Here is a 14,443-nt window from a genome sequence, read left to right on the forward strand (position 1 = left end):
GGACAGCAAGAAGACCGCCACCGCCACACGTGTACTGTTGCATCGTGGTGACACAGGCAGCACCAAACTCTCCTCCCTGCCGTCGCTGGCCACCTGCCAAGACCTGGTCCTCATTCGCCCACCAGATTCCCAGGGCTTTCGGGACAGAGATCTGGGTAGTGGGACTAGTGGAAGGAGGAGGCTAACTAGACATATGTTAGAATGGATAGAGGGCCTCTCAGAGGGAAGGAAGTGGTCGGGGTGGCACAGGCCACATTTTGAAAGACTTCAATGTAATTCTCTGGCACCATTAAAATTTGTCTTTTTGATAAATCTTATATGAAGTTTTGGGTTTGGGGAGAAGTCAGACCATTGTTTCTCTTGATGAAACATGATGACGAAGGCGAGGAGGTGGTCCAGCTGTATCAGACCGTAGGTAGTAATCACATGCAGCCATCTCCCTCAATAAACTATGAGCTCCCAGAAGGAAAAAAGAGCTGGGCTGAGAGGAGGTATGTTTGAGAAAGGATAGAACAGTTGAGTGGAAAGATCTCATGCTGGAGTCTTGCCCCTCCAGTGGGACCTGTCCTTCCCCACTCAACCCTGCCTGCGAGAACTAGGAGAGAAAAAGCAGTGCCTCTGGGAGGCCAGACCACACACTGGCTTTTTGTTGGAATTGGGAGGAAGGAGCGTACCACAGAAATGCTGTAGAGTCATGCGTAAGTGGAGCTCTGAAATGGAGTATAGGGCAGAATCTTCCAGAAGCTGAGACACACTGATTCTATAAGCTTGGTGGATTTACTGCATTTTCTTCTTTCATTTCCTTTAGCTTCATAGTTAAATTCCTTTGGAAAGTACCAAGTTGTCTCAGCTGTCTTACTGAAAATGAGGAAGAATTTGGGTTACATCGTGGAGTCTGAAGGAGGAGTCAAGAACTCTCCTCTGAGGGGCTGGTTGCGGGAACCCTGGGGCAGAGTTGGCGGTGCCAGCACGATCTGCGCCTGTCTGAGAAGTGCCCATCCAATGCTCAGATCTCTGAAATTGCTCCTTAAAATGTGTCCTGGCCTTTGCTTTTGACTCATGTGAGATGCTTCCCAGAGCCTGGCTCCTGCAGCTAGTGCCTCACCCCTCAGCTCAGCTGTGGAGCCATGAAGACCCTGGGGCTCCTTAAGAAACAGGCCTGCCCTCCCTTTTTCTCTGAACTCCAAAGGTGGCTGGGGCTCTGGAAACACGACATGGCTTGATTGTAATGGGCTCATGCCAGGGAAAGGGCATTTGCCCTGGTGGATTAGTCCACAGAACCCCCCTCCTGCCTCTTGTTTCGTCCAGCAAGTTCAGTCCACCTGACACTGGTGCTAACTGGGGACAAAGGGAGCCTCGATTTCTCAGAGGCCAAAGTCTAGGGAGCATGTGAAGGAGTCAAAACCACAAGGGATCAGGAGGGCCTCCATGCCTGGTAAACAGGGATCAATTTTGAGCTGGCATCCTGGGATTCAGAATGTGGAGTGGCTGAGGTGTGGGAGCCAGCTAGTGGGAGGAGGATGGTAATTCTTCCCCTTGGGAGCACTCATGTTTCCCCTCAAGGATGGGGCAGAGGCCTGCAGTCAACAGCCGTGGTCTTTGTCTGCAGAGCATCCCTTCTGGTAATAGGAGCCTGGTGATAATTCCTTTGGGAAATGACTCTTCCCCAACCACTGGTGTCTTATGAGTCTGGCAGGGTTGCCAAACCCAGGGCCCCATCCATCCTGATCTCTACCACAGGAAAGAGCAAGTGGCTGAGCTTTATCCCATCACCATGCCCTGAGACCCTGGCTTCAGCAATTGATAGAAGGCAGTGGTTCTCCACATAAGGCAGGACTGCATCCCACACCCTGGCCTTGAAAATGATGGGGGCTGCAGTTTGGCTGTTGTCCTTACAATAACTGGAGAGCATTTCCAGCATTTAGTGGCTAGGGGTCCCTGGACAGTGGCCCACAACAAAGAATTGTCCTACTCACAAGGCAAGTAACTTCTCTGTTGATAAACCCTTACCCAAATTTTGGGCACCTGACCCCGGCTAGGCCAATCAGCGTCTATCCCTGGGATTTTGTTTAAGAGTGTCTGGCTGGAGAAGATCATGGTCACCCCTCTACCCTCAATACATGCAAGAGTATGTCTGAAGGAGAGAATGAGGGCTAGACAGAGAAAAGGCTGAGATGAGAGATGGAGAAAGAGAGAATGTGAGAAAGCTAATGACATCATCTGTCCTGGTCCTTTTCTGGAGTGACAGCCAATTTTTTCTTCTTTTCTTTTTTGCTTAATGCTTTTAAGTTGAGTTCCTTTTTCTTGTAACCCAAAGAACCTCAACCACCCTGAGGCTTCAGGAGGCAACGTTCCTCCTCCCTGGCCACTGAGGTAGAGGATGCAGATTTTAGAAAGCAGCTTTTACTCTCTCTCTAGTCTCCCCAAACACCCCTCCATATGTTCTACAAGTAAGGAAAGAAGTCCAGAATAAACAAATAAACCTAATTATCCCGCCCCACACCAAAAAAACAAACAAACTAAAAACAAACAAATAAAAAAAACCCAAACCAAATAAATAAAAAAAATATTTTTGAAAAAACAAAAAAACAAATCTAAGCTCATGCCATTGGGGTACCGGTGTGATTATGTCCTTCACATGTTATCTGGCACTCCAGGGAAGGCTGAGATACACAAAGGGAAGGTTCAAATCCTCGGGGAACTTTCCAGCTGGTTGAGGCCACCATGGCTGCCTGGATCCTGTTGGTTTGGCTTAAAAAATGGGATACTCAGATGGAACGGGAAACACAGGGCAACCAAACTACAGGGCAGGGAATTTCAAGCCTGCTAAGGTTGACCCTTCTTCTTCCTAGTCTTTCCAGTTTAGGTAACATAATGGCTCTGTAGGGTATCCCATTTCCTCTGCAAAAGACCTTCAGGAGACAGTTGGCATCTCTCTTGGGCTCAGAGAATTTTTAGAGGCTCCTTGTGGCCAGGACACTATAATTAGATGAATGGGAACCTTGGCCCTTCCCCTGTAGGTAGGAAGGAGTTATGCAAGGCTGGTGCTTGCTGACTTAAGTGGGTGGAGGCTGCCCTGGGGGCCATGGGGCACCTGCTTGGGAGACATGATCCTCTGGACCGTGCACTATGCACCCTGCCCCCCAACTTCCAACTCCCCACCGCCCCACCCATTACACAAACTTAAAAGTCACTGTCAGTTTTTTTCTGGCACTAAAATAGTCTTCATTGTTATCCATATCAAAGGGAATTCAAACAAAAGCTATTGGCAATACAGTACAAGAGAAATTCAGCTTCTGGTGTTATCTCCACTTCTCCAACTGTGAGAACACTCTCACCGGCTGTCTCTCCTCCTCCCGCTCTCAAGCTGATGTCTCCAAATGCTTGGGTTACTTTAGGGAATTTTGTAAGTATTTTTGAATAATTTGTTTTGTTTTGTTTTTGCTTTAACTTTTGTTACAAATGCCCAACTTTAAACACACCAGGGACACAGGATTTATCCTCTCCTGTTTCTGTTTTGGAGGAGTTTGTTGAGGTTTCTTAGTTTATGATCACTTTTGTAAATATCCCATAGACACTGGAAAACAGAAGTGGACTCTGCATTTTGAATTTGCATGAACGTGTGTGTGTGTGTGCGCGTGTGTGTGCCTGTAGAATTAAACCTGTGCTGATCTCCTACAAAGTGGCCACATGAGCATGTGCTCCATGTCTTCTGGCTTTTTTTTTTTCTTTGTACTTTTTAAAAACATGTGATTAAAGGGACATTTGAGCCAAGGGGAAGGGGTAGTGGAACCTTTGAAAACCCTTAATTTGTCTTGACCACAAGGGACTCTTCCTGGCTGACCATGGGGAAAAGCTAGGCTCTCCCTGAGACAATGTGACTGGATAGGGCAGACTAACCTGGAGGCAGGGTAGGTGACCATAGCCAGGCAGAGTTCAGTCAGGTGGACAGCAACCAGGGAAAGAGTGAAAGGTGATGACATGCAGGCAGTCAGCTCTGGAGATGCTAACAGGGAGCAAGATGTTTCCACAGACAAAGAGAGAGCAGCAACGGGTACTTGAAAAGCAGAGGCAACCACATGGTGAGGTGAGGCTGCACGGAGCAAACGCTCATCCACTGAGCTCAGTTTTGGTCAGAGATTCCAGTCTTGGAAGCGGGATGATGAAAAGGAGTCTGGGCCAGTGGAATTGTGGATAATACAGGAGACCAGTGCAACATGGGAGCAAGGCAGAACCTAGGTATCAGCCTGCTGGAGGCCAAGTCCCAGAGAGAGAGGCAGGGACTGCTTAACGTCCAACTGTTTGAGGGCAGGATGGTGGCGAACAGAGCCACTGTCTGCAGCTTTGGGACTGCTTCTCAGGGTCAGAGAGAAGACGACTCAAGCCTGCTAACCCCCAGCCCTAAATCACAGGGGCCAGGAAGTTGACATTACTTTTTAGTTCTCTGATGAGGTAAGGAGGGTGGTGAAGGCCAGAGGGTGTATCTCTGGGGAAACAGGGAAAGCAGTAGGGGGAGCTTAATGCACCAATAAGCAAAGGATTAAATATACACACACGTACCTGCTCACAAATTCACTTGAACAAAACAGAGTCCACCTCTGTTTTCCAGTATCCATGGGACATTTATCAAATTAATATAAATAAATAAATAAAGAATTTCTTCAAAGCAGAGAAAGTTTCCAGAGGGACAAATCTTTATCGGTAGTATTTTAAAAATTAGACTTTCAAAACAAAAGTCTAAGTGAAAACAAAACAATACAAAACAGAAAACATTTTCTTAAAAGGAACCCAAGCATTTGGGGAAACCAGCTTGACAGAGGCGAGTGGGGCTAGATGTCCTGGGAGCATATTTGTAATGTTTGAGAAGCAGTAGAGACACTGCCAAAAGCTGAATTCCTCGTGTATGGTTTTGGCAAAACAGCTTTTGTTTGAACCCCCTTTATTCCCTGTAACAGTTACCACTGTGTCCTGCTTGAACAGAAAACGGGATAGCGATTTTGAAGATGTCTGGAGGATGTTAGTAGTAGGAGTTTCATTCCTGGTAACTGGTGGATTGACCCTCCCAAGGAAAAAATTCAAAATGCAGAGGAAACATATCTTCCTAAATGCATTTGTGAGCTGGCAAGAAAGTAAGAGAGTCTCAGGCCAAAATGCTGAGTGAGGAGTAAGTGAAAGAAGGAGCTCAGCTGAAGTGCCGCCCCGGCTGTTGCTCTGAGGGCGTTTACTGAACCAGGTGGATTTGAACTTCTGTTGTCTGGCCTCACAGAGGATAGCGAATGACACAGTACAGGGACCAGGGCCATCCAAGGCCCCCTGGACACCTTGCCCATGAAGGTGAGACCCCAAAGGTCTATACTCCCAGTGGAAGTGTAAACCAGAAATAAGTGCTAACTGCATCAACCACCAGGGAGTTGCAAGAACCTAGGTGCTGAGCTAAAAAGGAAAAATAAGGTCATTACTGAGAATCTGGGACCACAGGCTGTCTCTCATGTAGTTTGAGGCCCATGGTCATATTACTTGTGTGTTCTCAACAGTAAACAAACAACCCCCTTCCCCCAAACTCAAGCCAATAATTTGCTAGGGTAATGTGAGACTGGCAGTAATACCAGTGGCCAGAACTGGTGTACATCTTTGATAGAGGAACCTACCTTTATCTCAGACCTTAAAGAATTTCCTTAAAGTACTTAGAGTCATGCTGGATTAACTGACTGTCAGTGTGGAAAATACTGAAACTTGATTCATACCTCACATGTCACACAAGAGTTAATTCAAGGTTGCTTAAAGACTTAAATGTAAAACTAAAGCTATAAAGCATCTAGAAGAATGTATAGGAGAAGATCTTTGTGATTGAGTGTAGGCAAATATTTTCTAGACAGAAAAGAGAAAGAGCTAACTTTTATAAAAGAAAAAAATTGAAAACTCCTGCTTTTTGAAGATAACAATGAAATAACAGTCAGAGCAAAACTATTTACCATACACACATCTGGCAAAGGACTCATATCCAGATTACATAGATAACTCTTAGAAATTATTAATCAAAGACGTGGGCAAAAGACTTGGACAGACACTTCACAAAAGATGATATGCAAATGGGTAACAAACGTAGATGCTCAAGATTTCTTCTGAGTTGAGGAGATATAGACCTGTGCTCAGGGAATCTGCAGCTGCTAGAATTTGCAAGGCAGAGTTCTGGAGAGAAAGGAGCTATGCAGAGTGTTTAGAAATCTGCATGGGGTCTGTTTGAGCCTTTGGTTGAATATTAATCTATGCACACGTGAAGGGAAACCCCACAAGCCTGGCAAGAACAACTTTGGAGGAAAGAAAAATTACTGAGAAGCTATGAAATAGACAATTCTCAGAGTTCAGACCAGGTCAGGAATCACTTGAGTTCTCTCCAGCCAGAATAAAGGCACCTTGTTGAATATATAGAGCATTTAAGAGAGACCCCAGAAAAGGCATACCTTACAAGTGAGGCAAAATTAGTGTTAGAATAATGACTACTTTGGACTTGGCATAAAGGAGTTTTAAAATAAGCCTCAAAAGAATCAAACTAATCTGCAAGTAACTTAACTCACTGTCAGAAAAAATTCAAGACTCTTTACAGGAATACAACAAAATCAAGCATTCTACACCTTAAAATTTACAATGTCTGGCATCCAATAAAAAATTGCTAGAAATAAGAAGCAGTAGGAAAATGTGAGCCCAAAATATCAGTAAACAGAAACAGACCCAGAAACGGCAGAGAAGATGAAATTACCTGACAAGTATGTATGATAAAACAGCTATTATCACTATTTACAATAGCCAAGACATGGAAACAACCTAAATGTCCATCAACAGATGATTGGATAAAAAAGTTGTGGTATATGCATACAATGGAATACTACTCAGCCATGAAAAAGAATGAACGAGGGGAGGGTATAGGTTAGGGATAGACTGTATGCTTAATGTGCACAAGGTTCTGGGTTCAATCCCCAGTACCTCCATTAAAATAAACAAACAAACAAACAAACAAACAAGCAAACAATCCTAATTAACCACCCCCCGAAAAGAATGAAATAATTGAATTTGTAGCAACATGGACTGACCGAGATATTATCATACTAAGTGAAGTAAGTCAGGCAGAGAAAGACAAGTGTCATATGATATTACTTAATGTAGAAACTAAAAAAAGGACACAAATGATCTCAAATGATCTTATTTATAAAATAGATTCACAGACATAGAAAATAAACTTATGATTACCAAAGGGGAAAGTGGGGGGAGGGACAAATTAGGAGTTTGGGATTTGCAGATACTAACTACTATATATAAAATAGATAAACAACAGAGTCCTAAAGTTTAACACAGGGAGCTATATTCAATATCTTGTAATAACCTATAATGATAAAGAATATGAAAAAGAATATATGTATAACTGAATCACTATGCGGTATACCAGAAACTAACACAACATTGTAAATCAACTATGTTTCAATTTAAGAAAATCTAAAAAAACCCTACTGTTATAACTATGCTTCATATGCTTAGGGATGTAAAAAAAAAAAAAAAAGTGGACACAATGAGAGGAGAAAGAAGATTTTTAAAAGAACCAAATGAAGCTTCTGGAGATGAAAAATTCAATAAAATAAGGCATCCAGATAAGGAGCAACAGGACTCTCCTTCATTGCTAGTGGATATGCAGAATGGTACAGCCATTTTAGATGATAGTTTGGCAATTGCTTACAAAATTAAACATACTTTTATCATATGCTCCAACAATCATGCTCCTTGGTACTTACTCAAATGAGTTGAAAACAAAAACCTGCACATGGATGTCAATAGCAGTTTTATCCATAATTGCCCAAACTTGGAAGTAACCAAGATGTCCTTCAATTGCTAAATGCATAAACTTTAATAAATCTATACAATGGAATATTATTCAGTGCTAAAAAGAAATGACCTATCAAGTGATGAAAAGGTACGGAGGAAACTTAAATGCATATTACTAAATGAAGGAAGCAGATCTTAAAAGACTACATACTGTATGATTCTGACTGTATGACATTCTGGAAAAGTCAAAACTATGGAGACAGTAAAAAATCGGTAGCTGCCAAGTGTTAGGGGGAGGGAAGGATGATTAAACTGAACACAGAGGATTTTTAGGTCAGTGAAATTACTCTGTATGATACTATAGTGGTGGATACATGCCATTATACATGTCAAAACCTATAAAATTTACAATACCAAGAGTGAATTCTAATGTAAACCATAGACTCTGGGTGATAGTGATGTGTCGATGTAGGTTCATTGATTGTAACAAATGTACCACTCTGATGGGGGATATTGATAGTGGGGGGCGGGCTGTGCATGGAGAGGGCAGGGAATATATGGGATCCATGTAATTTCAGTTTAGCTGTGAATCTGAAAAGTAAGTATTCTTATTTATATTATTTATTTATTTATAAATTTTTTATTTATAAAATATAATATATTTTTAAAATCAGAGAGAAAATACAGATTACCTACAAAGGGGAAATCGACTAATATCTGATTTCATAAAAACAACAATGGAAGCCAGAGATGATATAATGATGTCTTCAATTGTTAAGACAAAATAATCAACACCCTAGAATTCTATGTCCAATGAAAACACTGTCCCAAAATAAGGATTAAATATAGACATTTCAGTCAAACAAAACTAAAATTGTTTGCCACTAGTTGACTCACTAAAGGGAATTCAGGCAGAAGTGATTTGAGATGGAAAGTCTAGAGGTAAAAAGAAACGAAGATCAGAAAAAGTAGTAAAGAGAGTTTTCAAAAATAAGCACATTTATTCTTCTCCTTGTCTCCATGCAAATTACAAAAATCCTTTGTAATTTGATTTTGTAGCTCCTTTTATTAGGAGTTGGAGTCTACTTCCCCACCCTTTGAATTTAGGTCCAGCCCAATTCATGCTCAAACCAATGGGGTGTGGCAGAAATTATGTTGTGCCAGTTGTAAACTTCTATTCATTATCTTAGACCCCTGAACTGTCATGTTAGCAAGTTCAGACTAGCCTGCTAGAGGATGAAAAACCACACAGAAGAGCTGATCTGGACCATTATAGACCTGTTCAGTATCTAGTTGACCTGCTACCTGACAGCAGATTCATTATGTGAGCTCAGCTGAAATCAGCTTAAATTGGCCTAGACCAGAAAAACTGCTTAGCCTATCCATAGTCTCATGAGAAATAATACACAGTTATTATTCTAAGCCACTAAGTTTTGAGGTGATTTGTTATTCAGTGAGGAGTACCAAGATTTAGCAATAGAAGCCATAATGATATAAATCAATAATATCTTTTGGGTTAAAAAATAAGATAGAAATATAATATATAGCAATAGATAGATAGCATACTGCTAGAGTTGAAGTGTTTTAGGATTACAAAAATGATGTTTATTTTTCTCATAAAATAAGAACTATATGGGTAAGCATTTTTGAGCTAGTATAGTTGCTCAAGGAATTTATTAAGGACCCAGACTTTCTCCATTTTTCTATTATTTCTAGTTATCGCCATCATCCTTATAATCACAAGATGGCTGCTGCACCTCCAGGCATTGCAACTGTGTTCCAGACAGAAGGAGGGTGAGAATGTGATCAATCTGTCTCTTGTTTATGAAGAAAATAGTATCTTTCCCATAAGCTTTGACTGGTAGATTTCTGATTATGTTTATTTGGCCAGAACACATGGCCATATCTAGGTGCCAGGAGCCTGGGAAGTTTTTAGCTAAGTGAATTCTTCTCCCAAAGGAAACGAGGAATCTGTTATAAAGTGAACAAAGGAATGGATATAGATTAGGCAACTAGCAGTCTCTGCTCTCTGTTTGAGAGAAAACTTCTCACTTTAATAATCCAAAATGGAAAGTAAACAATGTACTCTGCATAAAGATAGAGAGGTAGCGCTGTGCATGGGACAAGGCCCTGGAGTGAGGTTCTCCTAGTCTTGGCTCTGCCGCTGAACTTGCTGGGGGACTGGTCCTCAGTTTCTTTTCCTTTAAATCAAGATATTGGAGTGAACAACCTGTGTTCCTTGAGAGCCTACAGAGACTTTGAAGGGAATTAACATTTATAGTAGATTATTCATGTGCAAGAGCTTATTTAGACCTTACAACAAATAAATGAGTCAGTGCCATTATCCCATTTTACACCGGGGGATGTGAAATCTCAGAGAGATAAGGGGTGTGCACAGTTTCCACATCTAGTGAATGGCAGAGCCAGGATTCCAACCAGGACCTGCAGGCCTCCAAAGCCAGAGGTTCCCTTCTATTGCCCACCCTTTCTCAAAAAGTGAAATAAGCACATGCATTTTTACTTACTGAATTTTAAGGTCACTCTTCCTAAAGCAAGTGTCTCTTTAAAGTGTGACCTGGTGACACCTGCAGCAGAATCCCCTAAGGGTGTTTATTACATATGCAGACTCCTGAACCGCCTTCAGATGAAGTGGAGCAGACTCTCTAGGACTGATACCAGGAAAATCTGCATTTTAAAAAGCTCCCCTGGTAATTTGGAGACATTTTAAAGTTTGAAAACCACAATTATAAATTTATAACTTACTGCTCCATTCTAATGTAGTTTATTTATGGATCTGTGGCTCATGGAAATTTCCGCCAAATATCAGGAAAATAAAAAAATTAAAAATAGTCTGTTTCTCCTTCCTGTTCCTCAGTTTTCCAATGAACACACTCAATTCCATGGAAAATGTGAAGGACACAGAAGTGTGTCATAGAAGATATCCTGACACTGATTGCCTGAGACTCAGTAAGGCAAAGGCACGGATAACCATGAATATGAATACTGATTAGAATCACAGAGAGCTGGAAGGGGATGGGGAAAGGAAGTGACATTACTAAATATTTATTATGTTCCAGACACCGTTCAGACACATTACATCATTTAAAGGACCCAAAACATGTGATTCAATCCCTTTTATTTACAAATGGGTAGGTGCTATTATATTTCTATTTTAGATTTGAAGAACCTAAAGATAAGAAAAGAACAGTCACTTGCCTGAGATGAATCATTCATTCATTCATGTATTCAGTCACACAGTAAGTATCTCTTGAGCTCTTAAGCAAGATATTGAGACTAGAGCAGCAGAAAGGCAATCTAGAGACCTCGGGTGTCTCCACTGAAGAAACTGGAACTGAGAAAGCGGACTGGCAGAAGCAGGCTGTCTGGGCTTGGCCTGCCTGCTGCAGGGAGCAAGAAGAAAGCTTCCTGCTGGTGGTCACAGGCAGCCACAGAGAGCAGGCTGTGACCTTGGTTTCAGCAGTAGCTGCATCCCTAGTGAGGTGGTTCAGTGTATGTACACCAGGCCCTTCCTTCCTTGCCCAGAGGAGAGGAGCAGATGAGGGATCTGGAGAGAGGGCCTAGAAGTAGAATTTGAAAGGGAAAAAGGGAGCCCCCAAATCTTAACATATCCTCTCACTAACCTTGGTAGGTAGATGTTATTTCCATTTTATGGATGAAGAAATGGAGGCTCAGTAAGGTTAACTGACTTGCTCAAGTTAAGTGTTCAAGCTGAAGGAAACAGTGCCCGTCTCAGATCTCAGCTCCAACACCCCCACCCTGTCCCTTTCTTTACTGCTCAGAAGGGAAGTCTTCTCAGGCTTGTAAAATGCTCACTGAGTAGCGCTGAAGTAATTTACAAATCGATACTAGAGGCTTGTTCTGATTCCTGCTACCAAGGTTTATTTAATTCCAAGTTCAAATCACACAGAAAATAAAATTTTCTCCTTAAAAGGTTCTTTGGAAAATGTTCTCTGTTCTATGTAACAGCCTCCTCGGCTGTGTTTGTGTCTGAGGAGAGGACTAGTCTGACAGGAAGAATTACAAATCTGGAGCTCATTTTGGCGTCCCAGAGGGAAGGTGGGTGGAGCGTCTCACAGTCAATTAGAAATTCAGAATGAAAACGTAGCCGAGTTTATTTGGGTTTCTAGTGACACCTCAGAATTATTGTGCAGGAGTGTCAGAAGCAGCTCAAAGTAATGACTGCTCCTCCTCTCTCCTGTGGGGTGCTGCCTGCTAAGAAGGGGAATCCCTCTTCTTTAGGGGTGGGGGTGGGGACCTTCCCTTTCCCACCTGGATCAGGAAGGGGTAAGAGGGAAGGAGTGTGGTTTGGAGTCCAGTCTGGGTCTGCTCTGAGTTCCGGAGAGGGGAAGGAGGTTATTCGGGGCTGTGTCTGAGCTCAGGATCTGAGGTCTGGGGCTGGGATCTGAGGCCAGAATTTGGAGACATTCTGGGCCTAGAATTTGAAAGGTAGTACCTAGGTTTGTGAGCGGACGCTGATAAACGGGAGGAAGCAGGAGACTGGAAGGCACTGAGGTAGGATCTTAGGGGGATGTTGAAAGCTGAGGCGTGGATCTGGGGAGGGGAAGTTGAAGCCTGCCTGACCATACTGAGGATCTGGGTGAATGTGCAGGGGATTGATGGTGCAGGGCTGTGAATGGAGGTCAGGCTCAGTACCAGATCTTAGGTTAGAAGAAAAAAAGCTAGAAGAAAAGAGCGTCGAGCAGCCACAGCCTTTTTCCTAAAGCGACTCACATGCAGACACACCCATCGTTCAGTCCTCGCCCCAGTAGCTGGTGGCTCGGCAGTGCCGAGGGTAGCTAGACCCCTGCCCCCACCCGGCCTCCTCCGAGCTCGGAGCGGCTCTGGCTAGGGCAGGGGTCTGGCTGCCCGGCCCCCGGGGAGTCTGGAGGCGTGGCCAGCGGCTGGGAGCTCGCGGCTCCGGATTGGCTGCCTAGAGGGCCCGTGGGCAGAGCTCCGGGCTGGGTCCCGCTCCGCAGCTCGCAGACGGCGGGGAGGCGGGGCCGGCGGGAGCCAGACAACCAATGGACGCACGGCCCCGGAGCAGTTACAAAGGGCCGGAGCGAGGCCGCCGCGGCGGCGGGGGAGGTGGGGCGAGGCAAAGCTTGCTGAGGCGAGACGGCGGCCGGGCCGGGCCGGGCCACAGGCGGTGGCGGCGGGACCATGGAGGCGGCGGCCGCTGCTCCACGTCCCAGGCTGCTCCTCCTCGTGCTGGCGGCGGCGACGACGCTGGTCCCGGAGACGACGGGTGAGTGTCGGCGCGGCAGGGCTGGCGGGCGGCTGCGGGGCGCGGGCCGGGCCCGGCCTCTGGCTCACTCCTTCTCTTTCTCAAACATGGCGCGGGGCCGGGGGCGCAGGTGGCGGCGCTCGGGCCGGGGCCGAGCTTTCCTGGCCCGGCCGCCGCCACGCGAGCCGCGGACCGGGGGCGGAGGCGGGGCGGGGGCGTGGGTCCGAGCGCGGGTGGACTTGTCCCGCAGTCCGCGGCCGCCGGCGCTTTAGGCTCCCCGGGGGAAGTGGTGTCGGGCGAAGCAGTCCGGGGTGGTGGGCTGCCCTCCGGGGAGCGTTTGGGCGCGGGCCGAGGGCCAGAGGGTGTGAGGCTGGCGGGATAGGCACAGCTGGGGCTACTCCCCGACCCTCGCGAGGCGCTGTGTGGCTTTGTCCTGGGCACCGCACCCCGAGCGCGTAGGCACTCCAGGGCGGGTTAGGGGTCGGAGAAGGCTTCCAGGGCGAGCTGTGAGCTCTGAGCCTCCAGGGCCTCCCCCAGCCTTGGGAGGGGGCGACGTGTGGTAGAGACCCTCGGGGTCAGCAGGGCCGCCCTGACCCTGCCGAGAGCGGCTGCTTCTTCAGCCAGGGGTGGCTTTGGAAAGGGAGCTGCTGCGAAGCTTTGTGTGAGGACAAGGAGGCATTAAGATGTTTCTTCTTTTCGTGCGTCTGGGGAAGTGTTGAAGTGAATCCACTAACCAGAAAGCTACAGATCTTTTTCATAGTAGAAACTTGAACGTTTGCTTGCTCTGCAGGGTTTGAATCGTTTGAATGGGAGTGACTGTGAATTGATCAAACGCTTTTATTTCTCCTCGAAGGAACATCACTAGAGTTGTTCCGTATCTTGAGTGACAGTAGTTTGAATCAGTCATCTGTATAGCTGGTTTTCAAGGGAGAATGTTTGCTACGTTTTCCAAAATACTAAATCAGGATGGTGTATGTGGTCAATTACTTACCCGGTGAAGGAGGAGTGAAAAACTTTGTTAACATTCAAACTATAATACTGGAAACTGAAAATATAGAGCCTTAGTATAAGCAGCTAAAATGAAGTGAAAGTACGTTTCAGTTTCTGTAATTGAACAAATGTTTTTAAAACAAAAAACCCAAGATTTAGGGTGCTAACAGCTACTGTCTATTAAGAGCTTACATGATGTAGATGCATAAATAGTACATTCACTAACCCTCACAACGAAACCCTTAGGGCTAGTGGTATTTGCCCCATTTTATAGATTAAAAAAATGAGGTGTGGAGAGGTTAATTTCTCAATTACTAGAGCTGGAGTTAGGATTTGCACTGAGGGTTCAGTGTATCCCAAACCTATACATCTTAATATATATTGACACCTATCTGC

General features: G+C 44.8%; 1 protein-coding gene across 2 annotated transcripts in view; it reads left to right on the plus strand.

Moving 5' to 3' along the window:
- Positions 1-12,895: 12,895 nt before the first annotated feature.
- TGFBR1 (transforming growth factor beta receptor 1) overlaps positions 12,896-14,443 on the plus strand; it is a 52,811-nt gene continuing 51,263 nt past the window's right edge. For both annotated transcript variants that reach the window (XM_031450092.2, XM_031450094.2), the window contains exon 1: positions 12,896-13,078. In XM_031450092.2, coding sequence (XP_031305952.1) covers positions 12,994-13,078 — 85 coding nt within the window. In that variant the 5' untranslated portion in view covers positions 12,896-12,993. The remainder of the gene's footprint in view (positions 13,079-14,443) is intronic.

This window comes from Camelus dromedarius, chromosome 10, assembly GCF_036321535.1.
Source record: "Camelus dromedarius isolate mCamDro1 chromosome 10, mCamDro1.pat, whole genome shotgun sequence".
NCBI lineage: Eukaryota > Metazoa > Chordata > Mammalia > Artiodactyla > Camelidae > Camelus > Camelus dromedarius.